At 54.5% G+C, this 17649-nt stretch overlaps 2 protein-coding genes across 4 annotated transcripts; one reads left to right on the top strand and one right to left on the bottom strand.

Annotated features, from left to right (window-relative positions):
• The first annotated feature begins 86 nt into the window (after positions 1–86).
• Positions 87–14205, top strand: BEST1 (bestrophin 1). Of its 3 annotated transcripts, none has more exons than XM_027577794.2 (11): positions 87–237; positions 4844–5031; positions 6253–6347; positions 6830–7063; positions 7701–7855; positions 8243–8320; positions 8869–9021; positions 9609–9689; positions 9987–10138; positions 12259–12876; positions 13847–14190. In XM_027577794.2, the coding sequence occupies exons 2-11, from the start codon at positions 4880–4882 to the stop codon at positions 13863–13865; spliced, it is 1737 nt and encodes a 578-aa protein (XP_027433595.2). In that variant the 5' UTR covers positions 87–237; positions 4844–4879; the 3' UTR covers positions 13866–14190. The 3 variants fall into 3 exon arrangements, with proteins under 3 accessions (XP_027433595.2, XP_027433594.2, XP_027433596.2); XM_027577793.2 differs by lacking the exon at positions 87–237 and adding an exon at positions 3749–3819 and having other exon boundaries at positions 13847–14205; XM_027577795.2 differs by lacking the exons at positions 87–237; positions 8869–9021 and adding an exon at positions 3749–3819.
• A 118-nt stretch (positions 14206–14323) lies between these two features.
• On the bottom strand, positions 14324–17409 carry FTH1 (ferritin heavy chain 1). Its single transcript, XM_035723144.1, has 5 exons — positions 17233–17409; positions 16721–17035; positions 15183–15329; positions 14753–14878; positions 14324–14649 (listed from the first exon to the last, which is right to left on the bottom strand). The coding sequence occupies exons 1-5, from the start codon at positions 17407–17409 to the stop codon at positions 14485–14487; spliced, it is 930 nt and encodes a 309-aa protein (XP_035579037.1). The 3' UTR covers positions 14324–14484.
• Between the last annotated feature and the right edge of the window lie 240 nt (positions 17410–17649).

The raw sequence follows: 17649 nt of genomic DNA on the forward strand, positions 1-17649 counted from the left end.
CAGTGGCAGGCCCTCTGTGATGCTCCTGTTGCCATGGTGATCCCAGATGAGAAGGCCGTCGCATTCTGTCCCGGGAACCCCCACCCATCTTCCCAGCTCTGTTTTGCCTGTCTCTAAGAGATGGCTCTCTGCTGGTGGCCTCAAGAGCATGGGTTCTGCTGCAGTCAACGTGTCTTCTGTGCACCCCCTATCCCTTGGACCTCCCTTTAACGCTAACAGAAACCACTACCCTAACAGGTAAGCCTCCACCCCTCAGAAACTGACCTGCACTGGGGAGGTGTTGGTGAGTCATGGAAAAGCCACAGGATTCAAAATGAGAAGACCCAGATTTCAGTCCCAGCCTGGCCTTTTAGAGCTGTGTGACCTTGGACAAGAGAGGTCTTGAGCTTCAGCGTCCCCCTCTGGAAAATGTAGATGATGAAACCTTACTGAACTGTCCCTCAGGAATGCCTATGTGACTTTGCGTGGGCTTTCCCTTCTATGTAATACCCTTCCATCCTCCTCAGCTCAGGCAAACTCCTACCCATGCCTCAAGACCCAGCTGAAATGCTCCCTTCTCTGTAAACGCTTCTCTGAGCTCTGTGGCCTTGACACAGATATTAGGACTTGCCATTTTGTGTTAAAGTTACATGTTTCCTTTATTTTTATTTAACTAGGAATTTCTGGACGCAGGAATCAGATTAGCCTTAGTTCTGGCATCAGAAATGGTTTGTTGGGTGACTGGGTTGGACCCCATCCTTGCAGGGTTCAATCCTGGGGCTTTTTGTCCAAGCATAGCTTCGGCTGGTCAGTGCCTGCTGCAGCCTGCCTGAGACGCACCTGGCTGGCTGGGGACATTTTCATGGCCGAGACCCAGTGGAAGAGACCCTGGCTTATGCCTGGGGTCTACTTGTCTTAGCACTGGGGTGCGGCCAGGAGCACCTTCTTATGAAGTGTCTCTGTGGATGTCCTGGGGCACCTGGGAAGGGAAAGGGGCTGGTACAGTGCGGTCAGTGGGTCCTGGTGGGACTTTTGGGACACTGACGAGAAACCTGCGGTTCAGGGAAAAGAGCAGGAGGACTTCAGCTGCCACTGCGTCTTCCAACTCCCTCTTATAGCTCTACAGCTGCTGGTCAGGGTCAAGGAGATGAGGGAAAGACATCCAGTGTCAGCTCCAGGGTCCCTATGGACTCCGACCGGCTAACAAGGCTTCCAGGGCCAGAGCCAGCTAGGCAAGGGCGCCCTCCAGTGGTCACCATGGGGGAGGCAGGAACCTGATGGCACAGAAAGAGAGGCGTTTCGTCCATTCCTTCAACTGACATGGAGTGGGCATCCCCGTGCCAGACGTGGTGAAGGCACACGTTTCAATTTAACATATTAATCACCTGCTAAGTGGAAAGCTCTCTCTTGAGTGTTGATATGTTTTGGTGGGGGAAAAGGAAATACAGGGTAGGGCATTATCCCTTACAGCAGTGATTCTCCACCCATGCTGTCCTTTGGACTTGCCTGGGGAACTTGAGAAAATGGCCACGTCTGGGACCTGCCAGCCCAACCGAATCTGGAGGGGTCGGGCAGAGGTGCCAGGGCCAGGCAGCCAGGCATGAGAACCACCGGTTTGGAGAACTGACGAAATTGTTACCCATCATTCTCATTGCTGACATAGGTGTTATTGTCCCATTTTCCGGATGAGGAGACCGAGGCTCAAGTTAAGGACAGCGATGGGAAAGGTGTTTCCCACAGGCAGCAGCGGGGTAGCAAATACTCCTAAAAGGCCGTTGCTGATCTCTGAAGACTCCCTCATAACTGCGATGCCATTATTTTAGCTGTGATTAGAAAAGTATCCAAGGTTGTTGTGAAATAATCTTTTGCCCCAGGCAGACAATTATAAAGGCAAAAGTGGTGTGCACAAAAGTCACCTGCAGGGGCGCCTGGGTGGCTCAGTGCCTGGGTGGCTCAGTCGGTTGGGAGTCGGCCTTTGGCTCCGATCATGATCCCTGGTAGGGAGCCCCCCCATCAGGCTCCCTGCTCAGCTGGGGGGGGGCAGTTGCTTCTCTCTCTTCATCTGTCTGCTGCTCCCCCTGCTGTGCTCTCTCTCCTTCTCTGTTAAATAAATAGGTGAAAAATCTTAAAAAAAAAAAAAAGTCACCTGCAATCTCAGCATTGTTAACACTTAGGAGTATGTCAGGGAGAGGGGAAAAAGCGAGGTGACGGAGGAGGAGTGGGAGAGAGGAGGGAGGGAGAGGGGAGGGAAGGAGTGGATTTATTTTAAGGCTTGAGGTCATATTGTAAATCAGGGGTTCAGAAAGTCCGATCTGAAGGCCACTGGCATTATAATCCTCCTCCTCGCCCCCCGCCGTGCTCATTAGAGATGTAGCGCGCGCGCGCGCGCGCGCACACACACACACACACACACACACACCCCGCCGTGGCAGAATCAGACTCTGGAGAAAGATCCCGAGAAGGTGCACGTTTCCTATACATTCCAGACCATTCTCATGGCCACTCACTGAAGACCAAGAGCCACTGCGGCTTCAAGCTTTCACAAGAGGAGCCCGTTCTGGACACCCATCACTTCCAGTGGCTTAGGAGGGCCCTCGTGTATAGATTGATGGATTAAAATGTTTGGAACCAGGTGCTGAGCTATTAACCGGCTGCCCTTGGGGACCTGGGTACATACTCCCATTTTGCACAAACACCAGGGCTGCTGTGTCATCCCGCACCAGGCCCAGCCCCCACACGGCAGCCTCCTACCCCCGCACCCCACCCCCTCTTTCCATAGCTGTGAACCAACCTACCAACTGGATTCTACCAGCCAATCACAGCCTGAATGACCTATGATGTCACCACCAGCCAATCAGGGCTCCTCACCAGCAGGGGCGGCCCGCTGTCGCCCTCAGAAAGGTGATGAGGTCTAAAGCAGTACCATCCTTTTTGGATAGGGATACTGAGGCCTAGGAAGGAGCAGAGGACCACTGGGGTCACCACACACACAGGTGGCAGAGCCAGGACTAGAAGCCAGGGCTTCTGACTGTGGTCCAGTGTTCTTTCCAGTGCCCTCCGAACTGCCAAAGCCCCATTGGCTGGCCCGCGGCTCCCGCTGTGTAGCTCCAGACAGGGCCTGGCCCCATTCCCCACAGCTCTCCTCGCAAGACCTCAGTGGTCAGAAACAGATCCTTCCAGGGGCGCCTGGGTGGCTCAGTCGTTAAGCGTCTGCCTTAAGCTCAGGTCAGGGGCGCCTGGGTGGCTCAGTCGTTAAGCGTCTGCCTTCAGCTCAGGTCATGATCCCAGCGTCCTGGGATCGAGCCCCACATCGGTCTCCCCGCTCAGCGGGAAGCCTGCTTCTCCCTCTCCCATTCCCCCTGCTTGTGTTCCCTCTCTCGCTGTCTTTCTCTCTCTCTCTGTCAAATAAATAAAATATTTTAAAAAACGGCATCATACAATATATGGCCTTTAAAAAAAAAGAGAAGAAAAGAAAAAGGAAACAGGTCCTTCAATCTCCGTATTTGAGGGCCCAGAGAAAATGGCAGGATTGGGCCCATGGTGGAGGGGAGCTACCCCAAATTCTAGCCCTCAGCTCAGCACCTTCCCCCCAGCACCGGCAGGAATTAGAGGGGCCCTGGCCAGGCGGCGCTGGCCGCTGCTTAGGTGCAGATTATGAGAGGGGCCCAAACAAGGCTCCTTTGTGGAAGCCCTGGCTGAGGGAGTCAAGTGACCGCTTAACACACGCATGCGCAGGGCCAGCCCCTAAGAGCGGGCACTGGCCACAGAACCCCCAAGAGTCCCACGGGTCCAGTGGCCAGAACTATTGTGGGACTGCCTGAGAAGACTGGAGCCCTTCTTGTGAGTAGTGGTCGGCGGAAGCAGGCTGGGCCGGGGCTTTGAGGGCTTACGGGGTGGACGGTGGTCCCTGCATTGGTGCGTGGGATGTCCACCCACGGGCAGCATGTGTGCGCGTGGGGGGGGGGCACCTGTGCAAAGTCTCCGAGGTGGGAATGAGCTTGGTGTGCACGGGGCACAAAGGCACAGCTATGGAGCCCCATCCGCGCAAGCAGGGAGAGGGCGGGTGTCCGTCATTGCTTCGAGAAGCTCTGACGGAGCACCTCCTACGAGAGCGCAGCAGAAGCTTCCGTGCGCGGGAGGGAATGGTCAGTAAACCAGCAGACGTCCTGCAAAATAGCATTTCAAGCAGAACAAGATACATGCTGTGGACAGAAATCGACAAGATGAGGGGTCAGAGAGTACAAGTGGCACTGGGATGTTATCTGCAGGGACCGTAGTTGGGAACACCCTTTCTGGGCAGACAGCCTGACGTGGGAATGAGCCATACATTAGATGAGAAAGAGCATCCTCCAGGCAGAAGGATTAGCAAATGGAAAGGCCCTGGGGTCACTGTTCAGTAAACATTATTTGAGCATCTCTACCAGCCAGCCTCTGTTCTGGGCATTGGAGACAGGGCAGTGGACAAGACTGACCAGGCCCCTTACCAGTCTTGCTCCAAGGTGGTCGTGGGTGCTTAGGGAGCTAATGAAGAAGATAGGCTCAGAATGCTGCCTGGCTCAGGGGACCATGCCCAGCGTGTGGACTTTGCTTTTGCTGTTGTCGTTGCCTTCGTCATACAACTTAAGGGCGCAGACCTGTCTGTCTTCCCTGTCAAGGCTGTGGGCAGCTTGGGGCTCTCTTCCCTGGCTTCCCATGTCCCACAGGCAGGAAGAGCCGAAAGGGCCCTTGAGGCCCTCATCCCCCTCCCAGTGTCCAGACAGGAAAGCTGAGGCCCGGAGCAGGGAAGGGTCCCGGCTAAGATCACTCATGGGGCCCAGACAAGCCCCGAACAAGCCCCCCATAAGTGTCTCTCCCTGTCTACTAGGACCCAAGCCCACTTGCTGCAGTCCAGTGCCCGGCCATGACCGTCACCTACTCAAGCCAAGTGGCGAATGCCCGCTTAGGCTCCTTCTCTCGCCTGCTGCTGTGCTGGCGAGGCAGCATCTACAAGCTGCTCTATGGCGAGTTCCTCATCTTCCTGCTCAGCTACTACACCATCCGTTTCATTTACAGGTGCAGGGGGAAAGGCTGGGGCTGGGGCCCGGGAGGCGTACAGCTGGGGCTTGGAACAACTAGCCAGCCATGCAGGGGGCCAATGTACCAGAGCCGGCTAAGGCTGACCTGAGCTCCTGGCCAAGCCCTGGGGGTGGGGGTGGGGGGGCCGGAGGTTGGGGGCTGGGGAGGAGGTAACAGGAGGCAACCTGCAGGCTGGGAGTGTCTTTCCTCCAACCCAGGGAGAGGCCTCTGGAATCCAAGCCTCATCTGGTGCAACTCCGCCAGCCTGTTTTCCTGAGTCCCGCACAAGCTCACAGGCCCGGACTGTATTTTCCCCCCAATAAAAATGTTTACTTAAATAAAATATAGGAGAGATATAATCATAGAATATATGAAAGCATTCTGAATGGAAAAAGCATTAATGACTGAAATGGATTGAAAAACTATTAAATACAGAAAATTCTTGATTCGTAATTACAATACCAATAGTAAAGCATATTGGTTTTCTTTGGTTGTTACTCGGGCACCAATATACTTTAAAAAAAATTAGACTTTATTTTTTAGAGTTTTAAGTTGATAGTAAAATTGAGCAGAAGGTAGAGAGCGTCCATATACCCCCTCGAACACACACAACCGCCCCCACTACCAATATGCCACAGCCAAGTGGCACATTTGTCATAATAGATGAACCCACATGGACACACCATTATCACCCAAAGTCCACAGTTTACACTAGGGTCCACTCTTGATGTTGTACATTCTGTGGGTTTGGACAAATGGCATTATCTACCATTCTAGTATCATACAGACTAGTTTCACTGCCCTGAGAACCCTCTGTGCTCACCTATTCATCTCTCCCCACCGTATGTTTTTTTAAAGATCAAACACTTCTTGAACCTGCTTTCAAACTGTCCTTTGGATCCTTTAAAAGGGTCAGTGGTGCCCAAAAGTAACTCCCTGGGCAGGACCTTCCTCCTATACCTCACAGAAAACCTCCTGAGGGGCCTCTTGCAGCCGTGGAGCAGATGCGCCCTTGGGGTTTGGGGTTGCCAGAGAAGGAAGTGGGATCTGGCTCAGGCCAGAGGAGGGGGCCCCAGGCAGGGCCAGTGAAAGGGACAGGGAAGTGGTGCGGTAGCAAAGAGGCAGCCACACTCCTACCCTAGGCGTGGCTGGAGTCAGTACCGACCTCAGCCATGTCCTCCCAGTGTCTACACACCCCCCCCACCCCCCACCCCCCAGGATGGCCCTCACCGAGGAACAGCAGGTGATGTTTGAGAAACTGACTCTGTATTGCGACAGCTACATCCAGCTCATCCCCATTTCCTTCGTGCTGGGTGAGCTCCCCTTTTGGCGCGTCGGGACCCCAGTGGCTGCTCCAGGCTCCACAGAGGTGGACTACGAGGAACTAGCTGGGGAAGGCCAGTGGCGTGTCAGTGCCTCTCGGCAGTTCAGGGAAATGGGGAGATGCAGCCAGACGGACTGATGTTAGACATTAGGAAGGACATCCTAAGTTAGCACCGAAGACCCCAGCTTCTGAGGGCTGCGGTGACATAGTCCCCGGAGCCTCTGAGCAGGAGGGGAGGGGTCTGGCAGATTCCTGGGATAGGCAGTGGCCCCCGGGGGAGAGAACTCAGGCTCTTGCGCCTTCGTGCGGGGCTTTGATGGTCTTCCGCTCCTCAGAGCCTTCCAGGAGGGTCGGGGCTGGGCCTGCTCCCCATCAGAAAGATGGAGAAACCGAGGCACCGACCTCGCTTGGCTCTGGCCGCAGCCCGGGCCCTCGGCCCCCCTCCCCCCGCCCCCCGCCTCTCCTGCCCAGGCTTCTACGTGACGCTGGTCGTGACCCGCTGGTGGAACCAGTACGAGAACCTGCCGTGGCCCGACCGCCTCATGAACCTGGTATCAGGCTTGGTGGAGGGCAAGGACGAGCAAGGCCGGCTGCTGCGGCGCACGCTCATGCGCTACGCCAACCTGGGCAACGTGCTCATCCTGCGCAGCGTCAGCGCCGCGGTCTACAAGCGCTTTCCCAGCTCCCAGCACCTGGTGAAAGCAGGTGGGCGGGGCCGGCGGGGCCCGGGGGCGGGGCCCGGGGCGGGGCCCGGGGCGGGGCCCGGAGCGGGGCCCGGGGCGGGGCCCGGAGCGGGGCCCGGAGCGGGGGCCAGGAGCGGGCCCGGGCGGGGCCGGAGCAGATGGGTGGAGCCCGAGGCCTCCGGGCTGAAGATTGGGTGGGGCCAGGAGCGGGGTGGGGTCGAGACCTCGCCGAATTGGGCGGGGCGGAGTCGGGGGCCTGAAGATGGGTGGGAGCAAGGCCCGGAACCTCGCGAGAGCATAGCGGTTTGAGATAGGGTTAAGGGCCCTTGAGGGATGAGGGAAGAGTGGGTACGGAGGGCCGGGGGCGGGGCCTTGGGAACTGGTGAGAAAGTACCGGTCTGCCTCCCTCTGCCCTTTCCCGTCCAGTTCTACAGTTTTCAGTCTGCATTTCTGTGACCTCCGTCTCTGACCTTTCCTGACCTGGTCCTGATTAATAAGACAGTTCTCAGGCCAGAACAGCACGGAGGATGGCAAAGGAGCTCCGTGGTCCCAGTGAGCTTGGGCCTAAATCCTGGGCTTCGGCAAAGGCCTGGCCACCCCTGCCAGCCATCCGTTCTGCGGGCTCCCCCACCCACTGCCTTCTTCACTCCACCCCGCAGGCTTTATGACCCCCGCGGAACGCAAGCACTTGGAAAAGTTGAGCTTGCCTCACAACACGTTCTGGGTGCCCTGGGTGTGGTTTGCCAACCTGGCAATGAAGGCATGGATTGGAGGTCGAATCCGGGACCCTGTCCTGCTCCAGAGCCTGCTAGACGTGAGCTCACTACACAGATGGGGCTGATGCAGAGTGGGGACGGTTGTGGCCCAGGTGGAACAGTTTCCTACAAAGACGGGGCTTGAGGCTCTTCCTAGAACCTGCCTTGGTATTGTAGGATTTTGACCCACAGGATTCCACAACCCACGGTAGCCCCTCCCCCAAATTCCCCTCCCACTTCCTCTCTAAAGGGAGCCTCTGAGATCCTAGCTCCTCCTTTTTGATAGATGAGGAGGCTGAGGTGCAGAGAGGTTAAGTGAGCTCCCGCTGACTACATAGTCAGGGCTGGACCATGAGCGCCAGACCCTGGCACCTGGGGAAGAGCTGAAGTTGAGCCTGGGAGAGCAGATGGTGGTCAGAAAGCCAACCCTCCATTCTGCTCCCCAGGAGATGAACATCTTGCGTACTCAGTGTGGACACCTGTTTGCCTACGACTGGATCAGTATCCCGCTGGTGTACACGCAGGTGAGGACCAGGCCAGGGAAGCTGCCCCTTGGGAAAATGGGGGTACTGGGAGGACTCAGGAAACAGCCTGCGATGGGAAGGGCTCACTTAGGGGCTTAGAGGCTCACCCTGGGATTTAGGTCTGGACTTTGCAGATTCTCTCTAGTGACAAGTTTGAAGAGTCCAGGCTTCTGCCTGGTTCAGCCCAGTGGAGGGAATGTGAATATCCCCATTTTATTATTTTTTTATTTATTTTTTAAAGATTTTATTTATTTATTTGCCAGAGAGAGAAGGAGAGTACAAGCAGGGGGAGTGGCAGGCAGAGGGAGAAGCGGGCTCCTTGCTGTGGGACTCGATCCCAGGACCCTGAGATCATGACCTGAGCCGAAGGCAGACGCTTAACCATCTGAGCCACCCAGGCCCCCCGGATATCCCCATTTTAAAGAGATCGCGGAGACCCAAAGTCATAGGACTGTGCGAATCAGAGCAAGGCCTCCCAGCCTAGGGAGCTTCCTGACTCCAGGACCCCAGCCAGCCCATTTCTGCCGCCACCCTCTTTTCCCGCCCAGGTGGTGACCGTGGCTGTGTACAGCTTCTTCCTGGCTTGCCTGATTGGGCGGCAGTTCTTGGACCCAGCCAAAGCCTACCCTGGCCACGAGCTGGACCTTGTTGTACCTGTTTTCACATTCCTGCAGTTCTTCTTCTACGCCGGCTGGCTGAAGGTGAGAGTCTCTGCGGCCAGACCGGCTGTGGTCGTGGCTTGTGGCTAGAAGGGTCATGGCCGGGGCGCCTGGGTGGCTCAGTCGTTAAGCATCTGCCTTCGGCTCATGTTGTGATCCCAGGGTCCTGGGATCGAGCCCCGCATCGGGCTCCCTGCTCTGTGGGAAGCCTGCTTCTCCCTCTCCCACTCCCCCTGCTAGTGTTCCCTCTCTCGCTGTGTCTCTCTCTGTCAAATAAATAAATAAAATCTTAAAAAAAAAAAAGAATTATGGAACTCCAGGGAAGATACAGTGAGGGGAGGGACCAGTGGTGACTGTGTGAGTGACAGACTCAAGGACAGCTCTGGGTGTACAGGGAGCAACGGGCTCGGGAGAGGGGCTTGGGCTCAGTGTCCTGAAGGGAAGGGGACTGTGTGCGGGTGCCTATGAGTGTGGGTGGCTGGAGCCCTTACATACTGGCTTTGGAGATGGTGGTCAGGCAGGAGGGGCATCTTGGGGGGCATGGAAAGAGCAGGAGCTGAAGTTCAAGGGCAGGGAGCAAGGCTGCAGGGAATCTACCTGACGACTTCAGAGCCTCACCTCTCCACAAGGTGGCAGAACAGCTCATCAACCCATTTGGAGAGGATGATGATGACTTTGAGACAAACTGGATTGTCGACAGGAGCTTGCAGGTATTTAGGAGCCTGTCCTGTGGACCTTCCCTGAACTGGACCCAAGGAGGGGACCCCACAGTTCTGTAGGGAGACCTTACAGTGAGTTGCCACCCCCACCTCCCAGCCAACCATTCACTCACGGGATTCTCACCCCAACTTCTGAGGTTGCAGATAGGCATCAGTCTCTCCGTTTCACAAGTAGGGAAACCGAGGCCCAGAGAGAGGGAAGTGACCTTTCCAGGTCATCTAGCAAGATCACGGTCCCGCTTGGGCTGTCCTGTCTCTTGGACTTCTCCTTCTGTACCTGGCAACCAGGTGTCCCTGCTGGCTGTGGACGAGATGCACCAGGACCTGCCCCCGATGGAGCGGGATATGTACTGGAATGAGCCAGAACCACAACCCCCCTACACAGCTGCTTCCGCCCAGTCTCGTCGAGCCTCCTTTTTAGGCTCCACCTTCAACATCAGGTGAGCAGTGCCAGGGAACCACTTTGGTGCATAGAAAAGCCTACGCACAAGAACTTGGAAGGAAAAGCACTAGTTAATCAATATTTATTTATTTATTTATTTATTTTTAAAGATTTTATTTATTTATTCATGAGAGACAGAGGGAGAGAGAGAGAGAAGCAGAGGGAGAAGCAGGCTCCCAAGGAGCAGGGAGCCCGATGTGGGACTCGATCCCAGGACCCTGGGATCATGACCTGAGCTGAAGGCAGACGCTTAACCATCTGAGCCACCCAGGCGCCCTAGTTAATAAATATTGACGCATGCTAGGTGCTGGGAACTCCGCTAAGCTCTTTATATAAACTCTCTTTTTCTTCCCAATAACCCTGGTTTGATATCTCCAGTTTTCAGATGATTAAGTCCAAGTTCAGAGAGGTTAAATAGGTTGCCCAGCCCAGGATCACATAGTTAACAAGCAGTGTATGCGGACCAGGTATGTCTGCTTCTACCTCCACACCCTTAATCCTTACCTTGTACTGCTTAGTAACTCCTAAAGCTATAAGGGCTTTTAGGTACCTCCAGCCGAAGCCCCCCATGTCCAGAGTTGGAAACTGAGGCCCAGAGAAAGAAGAGACTTACTCAAGGGCTGACAGTGATCAGTGATGCAGTTGGAATGTTAGAGCCTGGTCCAGAACTACGTTTTCTGATGGACCAGGGTGTTTAGATGGAGAGTGAAAGTGGGCGGGGGGGTTCCCCTGGGATGAGGGTGGGGCAAGCATGTGCCAGCAAGAGGATGATTCATCACAGGTACCTTCTGGGTAGATTCTGGGCTAGAGTATAGGCCTCAGGTCACCCACAGAAGCCAAACTTTCCTGCCCATGGGCCCCATTTCCCTGATTTGGTCTGATTCCCTTGTGAGTTGGAGCTGGGCCACAGTGGCCCGAAGGGCCATCCCAGAGAGCCCTTGCTCCCCTGTAGGGCAGTGGAGGGGACTTTGGAGAGTCCTCTGTGTGTCAGGGTCCATACCATCCAGGTTTTCTTCCACAGATTTAAGCAGTTTTCTTTTAAAAATGAAATACCCTACTAAGCCATAATTTGAATTAGCTAGAGTCCCTAATGGGTGTGAGGAAGGTTTGAAAAAGTGATCAAATGAAGGATGGAGGCTTGCTTAGGTCAGAAACATTTCTGGAAGTTTCTCTCTCAAATAAATAAAAATCTTTTAAAAATAAAATAAAAATAAAAGCGAGAGTGAACAAAGAGGGAGAGCACAAGGGCTGGGGAAGGGAGGCAGAGGGAGAAGCAGACTCTCTGCTGAGCAGGGACCCTGATGTGCGGGGCTCTATCCCAGGACCCCGGGATCATGACCTGAGCCGAAGACAGATGCTTAACCGACTGAGCCACCCAGGCGCCCCTGGAAGTTGCTTTTGAATTCCCTATGGTCTGTGCTCTAGCAGCTGAGGGTTGGGTGGGAACAGAGGATACTAATACATAGACCTTGTCTCCAAGGAACAATTTAGTGAGGGGGCTCAAACCCAAGGTCCAAACTCTGATAGACGGTACAAGGTACTAGATGCCTGGGAAAGAGCCACAGCATAGAACAGAGACCACCTCTGGCCTGGGAGGTGGCCTCTGGCTGGACCCGGAGCTGGGCCTCGAAGCATGGGGAGAATGTGGACACCGGCAAGGACAGGCCACATTCTGGGCTAATGGGCTTTCTCCTGCCGAGTAAAGGCTTTGGGCTCCCAGGAAGCCACACTTCTTTGTGGATGCTGCTCCCCAGCTGGAACCGCAAACCCCTGGCCCACCCAGAGTCACTCCTGGGCCTCATCTGACCCACCACACCCGGGACCAGTAGTTCAGGTCGCTTGGAGGGAGAGACGTTAAAGAGAAGATGCGCCCGGCTAGGGAGTTTAGTGAACTTGGGCAAGAGGGGGCCACAGAACAGTGAGGTGAGCCGGGCTGGGAAGGAGTAAGAAGGCAGTGCAGTACAGGATGGGTCGGGAGAGAGGGGAGTCCAGGCACTGTGAGGAACAGTGTGTCCTTGGCTTTGGGCCAAGAGGAGGGAAAAGGGGGTAAAAGAGAAGTCAAGTCCGGCTTTGGTCCTTTGTCCCCTACTTAACCCCGAGTCTCATGCCTCTTTCCAGTCTGCATAAGGAAGACATGGAGGAGGAAGGCCCTCACACTGGCATCATTGGCCGCTTCCTAGGGCTGCAGTCCCATGACCACCATCCCCCCAAGGCAAACTCAAAGACCAAACTACTGTGGTCCAAGAAAGAAGGCCTTCTCCATGAGGGCCAGCCCATGAAATTCGGGGGTGCCAGGCAGCACTCTAGGGACCAAGAAGACAGCAAGGCCTGGAAGATTAAGGAGGATGCTTTCGAGACTGCTGCACTGTACGGGAGGTCAGGCTACCACAGTGCCCCACAGACACCCCTCAGCCACACACCTATGATCTTCCCACCTGGACAGTCCGCACCAAGCCTTCGCAGAGTCTTGGGCATAGACAGCGCTGTCAAAGACCAAAGCCTACAGCCTATGACTCCAGGGACAAAGACCAGTTTTGAATTGCTCTCAGATAGTATCGGGTCCTCAGCAGAGGACCCAGAATCGGGTCACACGAAGAGGAAAACTGTCGAGTTTAACCTGACGGGCATGTTGGAGACCCCTGAACATCATCTTGGAGAATCACATTTGGACCAGTCAACTAACCTACACACTGTACTCAGAGGTCATGAGGATCCCTATTGGGCCTTGGAAAACAGGTCTGTCTTCCACCTTAACCAGGGTCACTTCACCTTCCCCCCTCCCATATGGGTGGGAAATACCACCACCTTCCCTTGCTGTGATTCTGCCCTTCTTCCACCTTCCTGGGAGCCCATTTTCCTATGGTCCCGTCACTGCCAGAGCATGCTGGACTTACACCCAGCATTGGCTTGGGGCACACACCTGGCCACCTCAGCAAGGGCCCAAGTTTGAGGGCTTTAGCTCATTTTACTGGAGCCTGACATCATCACTAGGAAAGAGCTCCCTGGGTGCCATGTGAAGGTGAGATTGCTCTGACGGGGACCATGCCTGGTGGCCACTAGGCCACACTTTTAAGTAGTCACATGTTATTCCTGGACCCAGCTCAGAGTAGCAGATGCAAAACCATGAGGAAGAACTGGGCGCTCTGGGCTGTACCCCAAGAGCCCCACTCACTGCCCAGGCAAAGCTCAGAGAGAGCATATGAACACTCCCCCACAACTTCTCAGTACTTCTGGAAAGCGTTAGACCCCTGGGAACTGGCAGATGGTTAAGGTGAGGGCATCCAGGTCCCTTGGGGTATCTCACTGCTTTGGGATACTCAGACTTCTGAACATAAATTTTCTTCATGCTTCCTTGGGGTCAATCCACAGGGGTCACAAAACCATTTCCCTACATTCTGGATTTCACCCAGTTAGTTAGATCCCCCGTACCTCCCCCGCCCCACCCCCCATCATGTAAGAACTGGAACTAGAACTTCCTGTTTTCTATTCTCAAGCAGTCCCTTCTGTGGTCAAAAGTTCTTAGATACAGAAACTTCTACAAATCTGCAGTTTGTCCGGGAAAGGACGTTAATATGTAGTTGTTAGCAAGTAGAGATGGCTCTTCAGTCTCCTGACACTACTCACTGATTTTAGGGGCCCTAACTCCCGACGATTGAAATGATTATCTTCCATACTCACATTGAAAACTTTCTCCAATTCTCTCTAGGGATGAAGCACATTCCTAGCCTGTTTCCCAAGGGGGGGGAACACTTCACCGGCCTGGTCCTACCTGCATGTACACCAGCAGGACACTGATCCAGTCTGTCATGCAGCTGTCCACACTGAAGAATGTGTTTGTAGGACAGCTTTAAATGGTTAGCTTAATGGATAAGAAGATCCATATAGTTTCAGGACTACTTAAGCCTCTAAATGCCTTTTGCACATTAAAAAATTATGAGAAGCTGGAATGGACTACTGGAAACATGTAATTCAAAACATCCAATTCAGAATTCAGAATCAGGAGTCCGTAAGTCCCAACACACCCAGCCTTGATACCTTTTCCACACTAAGGACTTTTTACAAACCCTCCCAGATATTTCATTTTTTTTTTTTTTTACTGTGGCTCAACTATAGCACTTGAACAGATTGCAAAGACAACCTAAATGCATTTCTAGCCCATCCCACAAACTCAGAAGACAACAGCTGGGTACCAAATTACTTTATTTGAAGAATGGTACAAATGAAAGAAGTTAAGTAGATGTTTTGGTACAACTTATAGAAAAGGTAAAGGTAACCCCAACATGCATGCACTGCCTTGGTGACCAGGGAAGTCACCCTTGTGGCTATGGGAAGACAGCCTAAGGCTTAGCTTTCACTATCACTGTTTCCCAAGGTGTGCTTGTCAAAGAGATACTCTGCCATGCCAGATTCGGGAGCCCCCATCTTGCGCAGGTTGGTTACGTGGTCACCCAATTCTTTGATGGATTTCACCTGCTCATTCAGGTAATGAGTCTCAATGAAGTCACACAACTGGAAAACAGAATAGGGAAGAACGTTAATGGTTGGTTAAGTTTTCCCAGCCCCTAAGAGGCAAATGACTTCCTCCATTCACTCCCACATTGCCAATACTTACATGGGGGTCACTTTTATCAGTGGCCAGTTTGTGCAGTTCCAGTAGTGACTGATTCACGCTCTTTTCCAAATGTAATGCACACTCCATTGCATTCAGCCCGTTCTCCCAATCATCACGGTCTGGTTTCTGAATGAGAAGAGGTCACATCAATGCATCTGCAGCCTCTACCAATTAATCCACAAGTTAGCAAGCACCTAACATGTAACCACTGCGCTTTGGCAAAGGGACATCCAAGTTTCTCCAAAGGTTTCAAATTTAACATCCTTGCCCATTACTGTCCGCCTCTTTTAGCGGAGATGGTAGGCCCCAAAAAAAGCACAGAAGCCAAAAGTACCCTCATTTTATAAGGGCAACTGCTAGTGTGAGTGGTTTCTGACACCTGAAGACTGCTAGATCATGAAGCAGGGGATTTCTAGGATCTTTTGTTCACCTTGATATCCTGAAGGAAGATTCGGCCACCTCGTTGGTTCTGCAGCTTCATCAGTTTCTCAGCATGTTCCCTCTCCTCATGAGATTGGTGAAGAAAATATTTGGCAAAGTTCTTCAAAGCCACATCATCGCGGTCAAAGTAGTAAGACTGAAAGAAGAACACGAACATGTTCTGTTAAAAGGCACTCTGCCACCTAGCCTTTCTAAAGGGGTCTGCGCTGAAGGAGACAGACGGGCAGACTGTGTTCCTGGACTGAACACTAGTCAATCTGTACTCTAAAACGCAAAAGCAAAACTTGGTCCTTGAAACAACTGGTACTACAAGGAACCTTTAGGATTATCATGGGGAACTGCCCCCAGCATGGAATTTCTTAAGGCTCTGTATTAGCGCAAAGTTCTTCCAGCCAGTTGTCAAATTTGATTGGAGAGGGTGTGGGAGTATTTACCCTGTACAAATAGTGCCTTCTCTCCCTACTGACTAACCCATGTTAAAATATGAGCTTGCCAGTTTACAGCTTTAATTTCTAAAATTAACCCGTTAGGCAAGGGGACAAATGTCGGCAACGCTAACGTACGAAAAAATTTCCAGAAGGCAAAAAACCCGATTCAGTTTTAGGCACTTGCTGTGTGTATTCAGGTGTTCCTGAAATGGAAGGGCAGTCGGGGAAATCCAGGCCTGTCTTCAAATCCATCTGGAACTTGTCTATTCTTGGATAATTTGCACAATCATAAGACAATTCTAAGAAACTCCCACCACACCGCCTAAAAATAGTATTTTGGAAAAGGGATTCCATCGATCAGTGCATGGAAAAATTCTTTGCCCAGTAACCGCTGGTGTAGTTTATCCAAAAACCAAGGGTGCAATTAGCGGGCCACAACTCTCAGGCACAAAAAGTATAAAGAATTAAGTGCCGGAGGCAAAAAGACGGATGACTAAGACAACTGTGTCCCGCAAAAGGGGAGATTTCCATGTGGAACTCAAGAGATAAGCAAACAGAGGGGTGGCGACGGCTGCTCGGAGAGTGGTCGGCCCGTGGGAGATAAGCCACTTAGCACCAGCTCCCCCCACCACCCCAGCTGCTATTCGATACCATTTCCCAGCAGGCTCCGCCATACCCGGGGGAGGGGGGAGGGGGGACGGGGCCTGGACCACTTCGCCCCCATTACCCCAGCAAACGGAGGGCCCCAGGATCACGTGATTGACGCAGAGGAAGGGATGGAAACGCAAAAACCCACTTTCCTAATGGCAGGACTGTACAGGTTGCAACCGCTCGAAATCGAGGATTTCAAGAAACTAGGCTCTCTTTAAATATAGAGCGGTGCGCAGAGGCGGCCCTCGCCTAAAAGGGCACCCTCCCAGGGGACAGTGGGAACGGGCGAGTGGGCCAGAATTTCTGCGCAAGCCCTGGTAGACCTCGAGCAGCGTCCATTTTCCAGCAGGACGCGCGGAGGCGGGAGAGCCCGCGCGTTAGCCACACCCCCGCGCCGCCCCGCCCCGCCGCCCCGGGAGGCCGCCCCCGCCCGCGGGCCGGCGCTCACCATGGACAGGTAGACGTAGGAGGCGTAGAGCTCCAGGTTGATCTGGCGGTTGATGGCGGCCTCAGAGTCCTGGTGGTAGTTCTGGCGCACCTGCGAGGGGGACGCGGTCGTCATGGCGGCGGCTGAGAAAAGGCGGCGGCGAGCGGCGGCGGGGGCCTTGGAGCGGTCCGAGGGCGCGACGAAGAGATGGCGGAGGGCTAGCTCTGAACGGCCGGCCCGGGTGGGGGACGAGCGCCGGGTTCCGTCCAAGCACTGTTGAAGCAGGAAACCGCGGCGACTCTCGGCGGAGACTGTGGCGCAGACGGCTGCGGCCCCCTACTTATAGCGGGATCGGGCGTCAGGCTCCCTCCGGCCAATCAAGCCGCCTGCCCTCCGTGCCGAGCCCCGCCTCTTCCGGTGGGCGCGCGGCCCCCGCCTCCGGGGCGGTGGGGGAGGGGCGGCGCCGCCCGGGAGGCCGCGCGTGTCCGGCCGCGCGTGTCCCGCCGCGCGTGGGGTCCAGTGGGCGTCCTTGCGCGCCCTGGCGGTGGGGCCGTAGGGAAGACGTGGGGACGGGCGCGAAGCCCAGCGCCGAGCCCTGGGCCCAGGGCGTCCTGGGTCTCGGAACCGACGGAAAGCGCCCCTGGCCCCGGGGGCGTCGGGGCGAGTCTGAGCCCCCCGGCGGGCTCCGTGAGACTCTTGGCCAAGGGCATGTTAACAATCCGAGCGGTAGGCCAACAGTTCGCACCCCCGAGGTGATTTCCTCGTCTCGCAAATTGTTAAGTGGAAACCTGGGCCCTAGGAGGTCGTGTGAGTCAGAGGTGGAGCTGGGAAAGGGTTCACTTTCTCCTCCTCATGGTCTATCTAGGAGCAAAACGCGGGCGCAGTGACCGCCCCCCCACCCCTCGTCCCCATTGTCCCCCCGCCCCTCCGACTCTGGCGACCCCGTCCGC

The sequence above is a fragment of the Zalophus californianus genome, chromosome 11, assembly GCF_009762305.2.
Source record: "Zalophus californianus isolate mZalCal1 chromosome 11, mZalCal1.pri.v2, whole genome shotgun sequence".
Classification (NCBI taxonomy): domain Eukaryota; kingdom Metazoa; phylum Chordata; class Mammalia; order Carnivora; family Otariidae; genus Zalophus; species Zalophus californianus.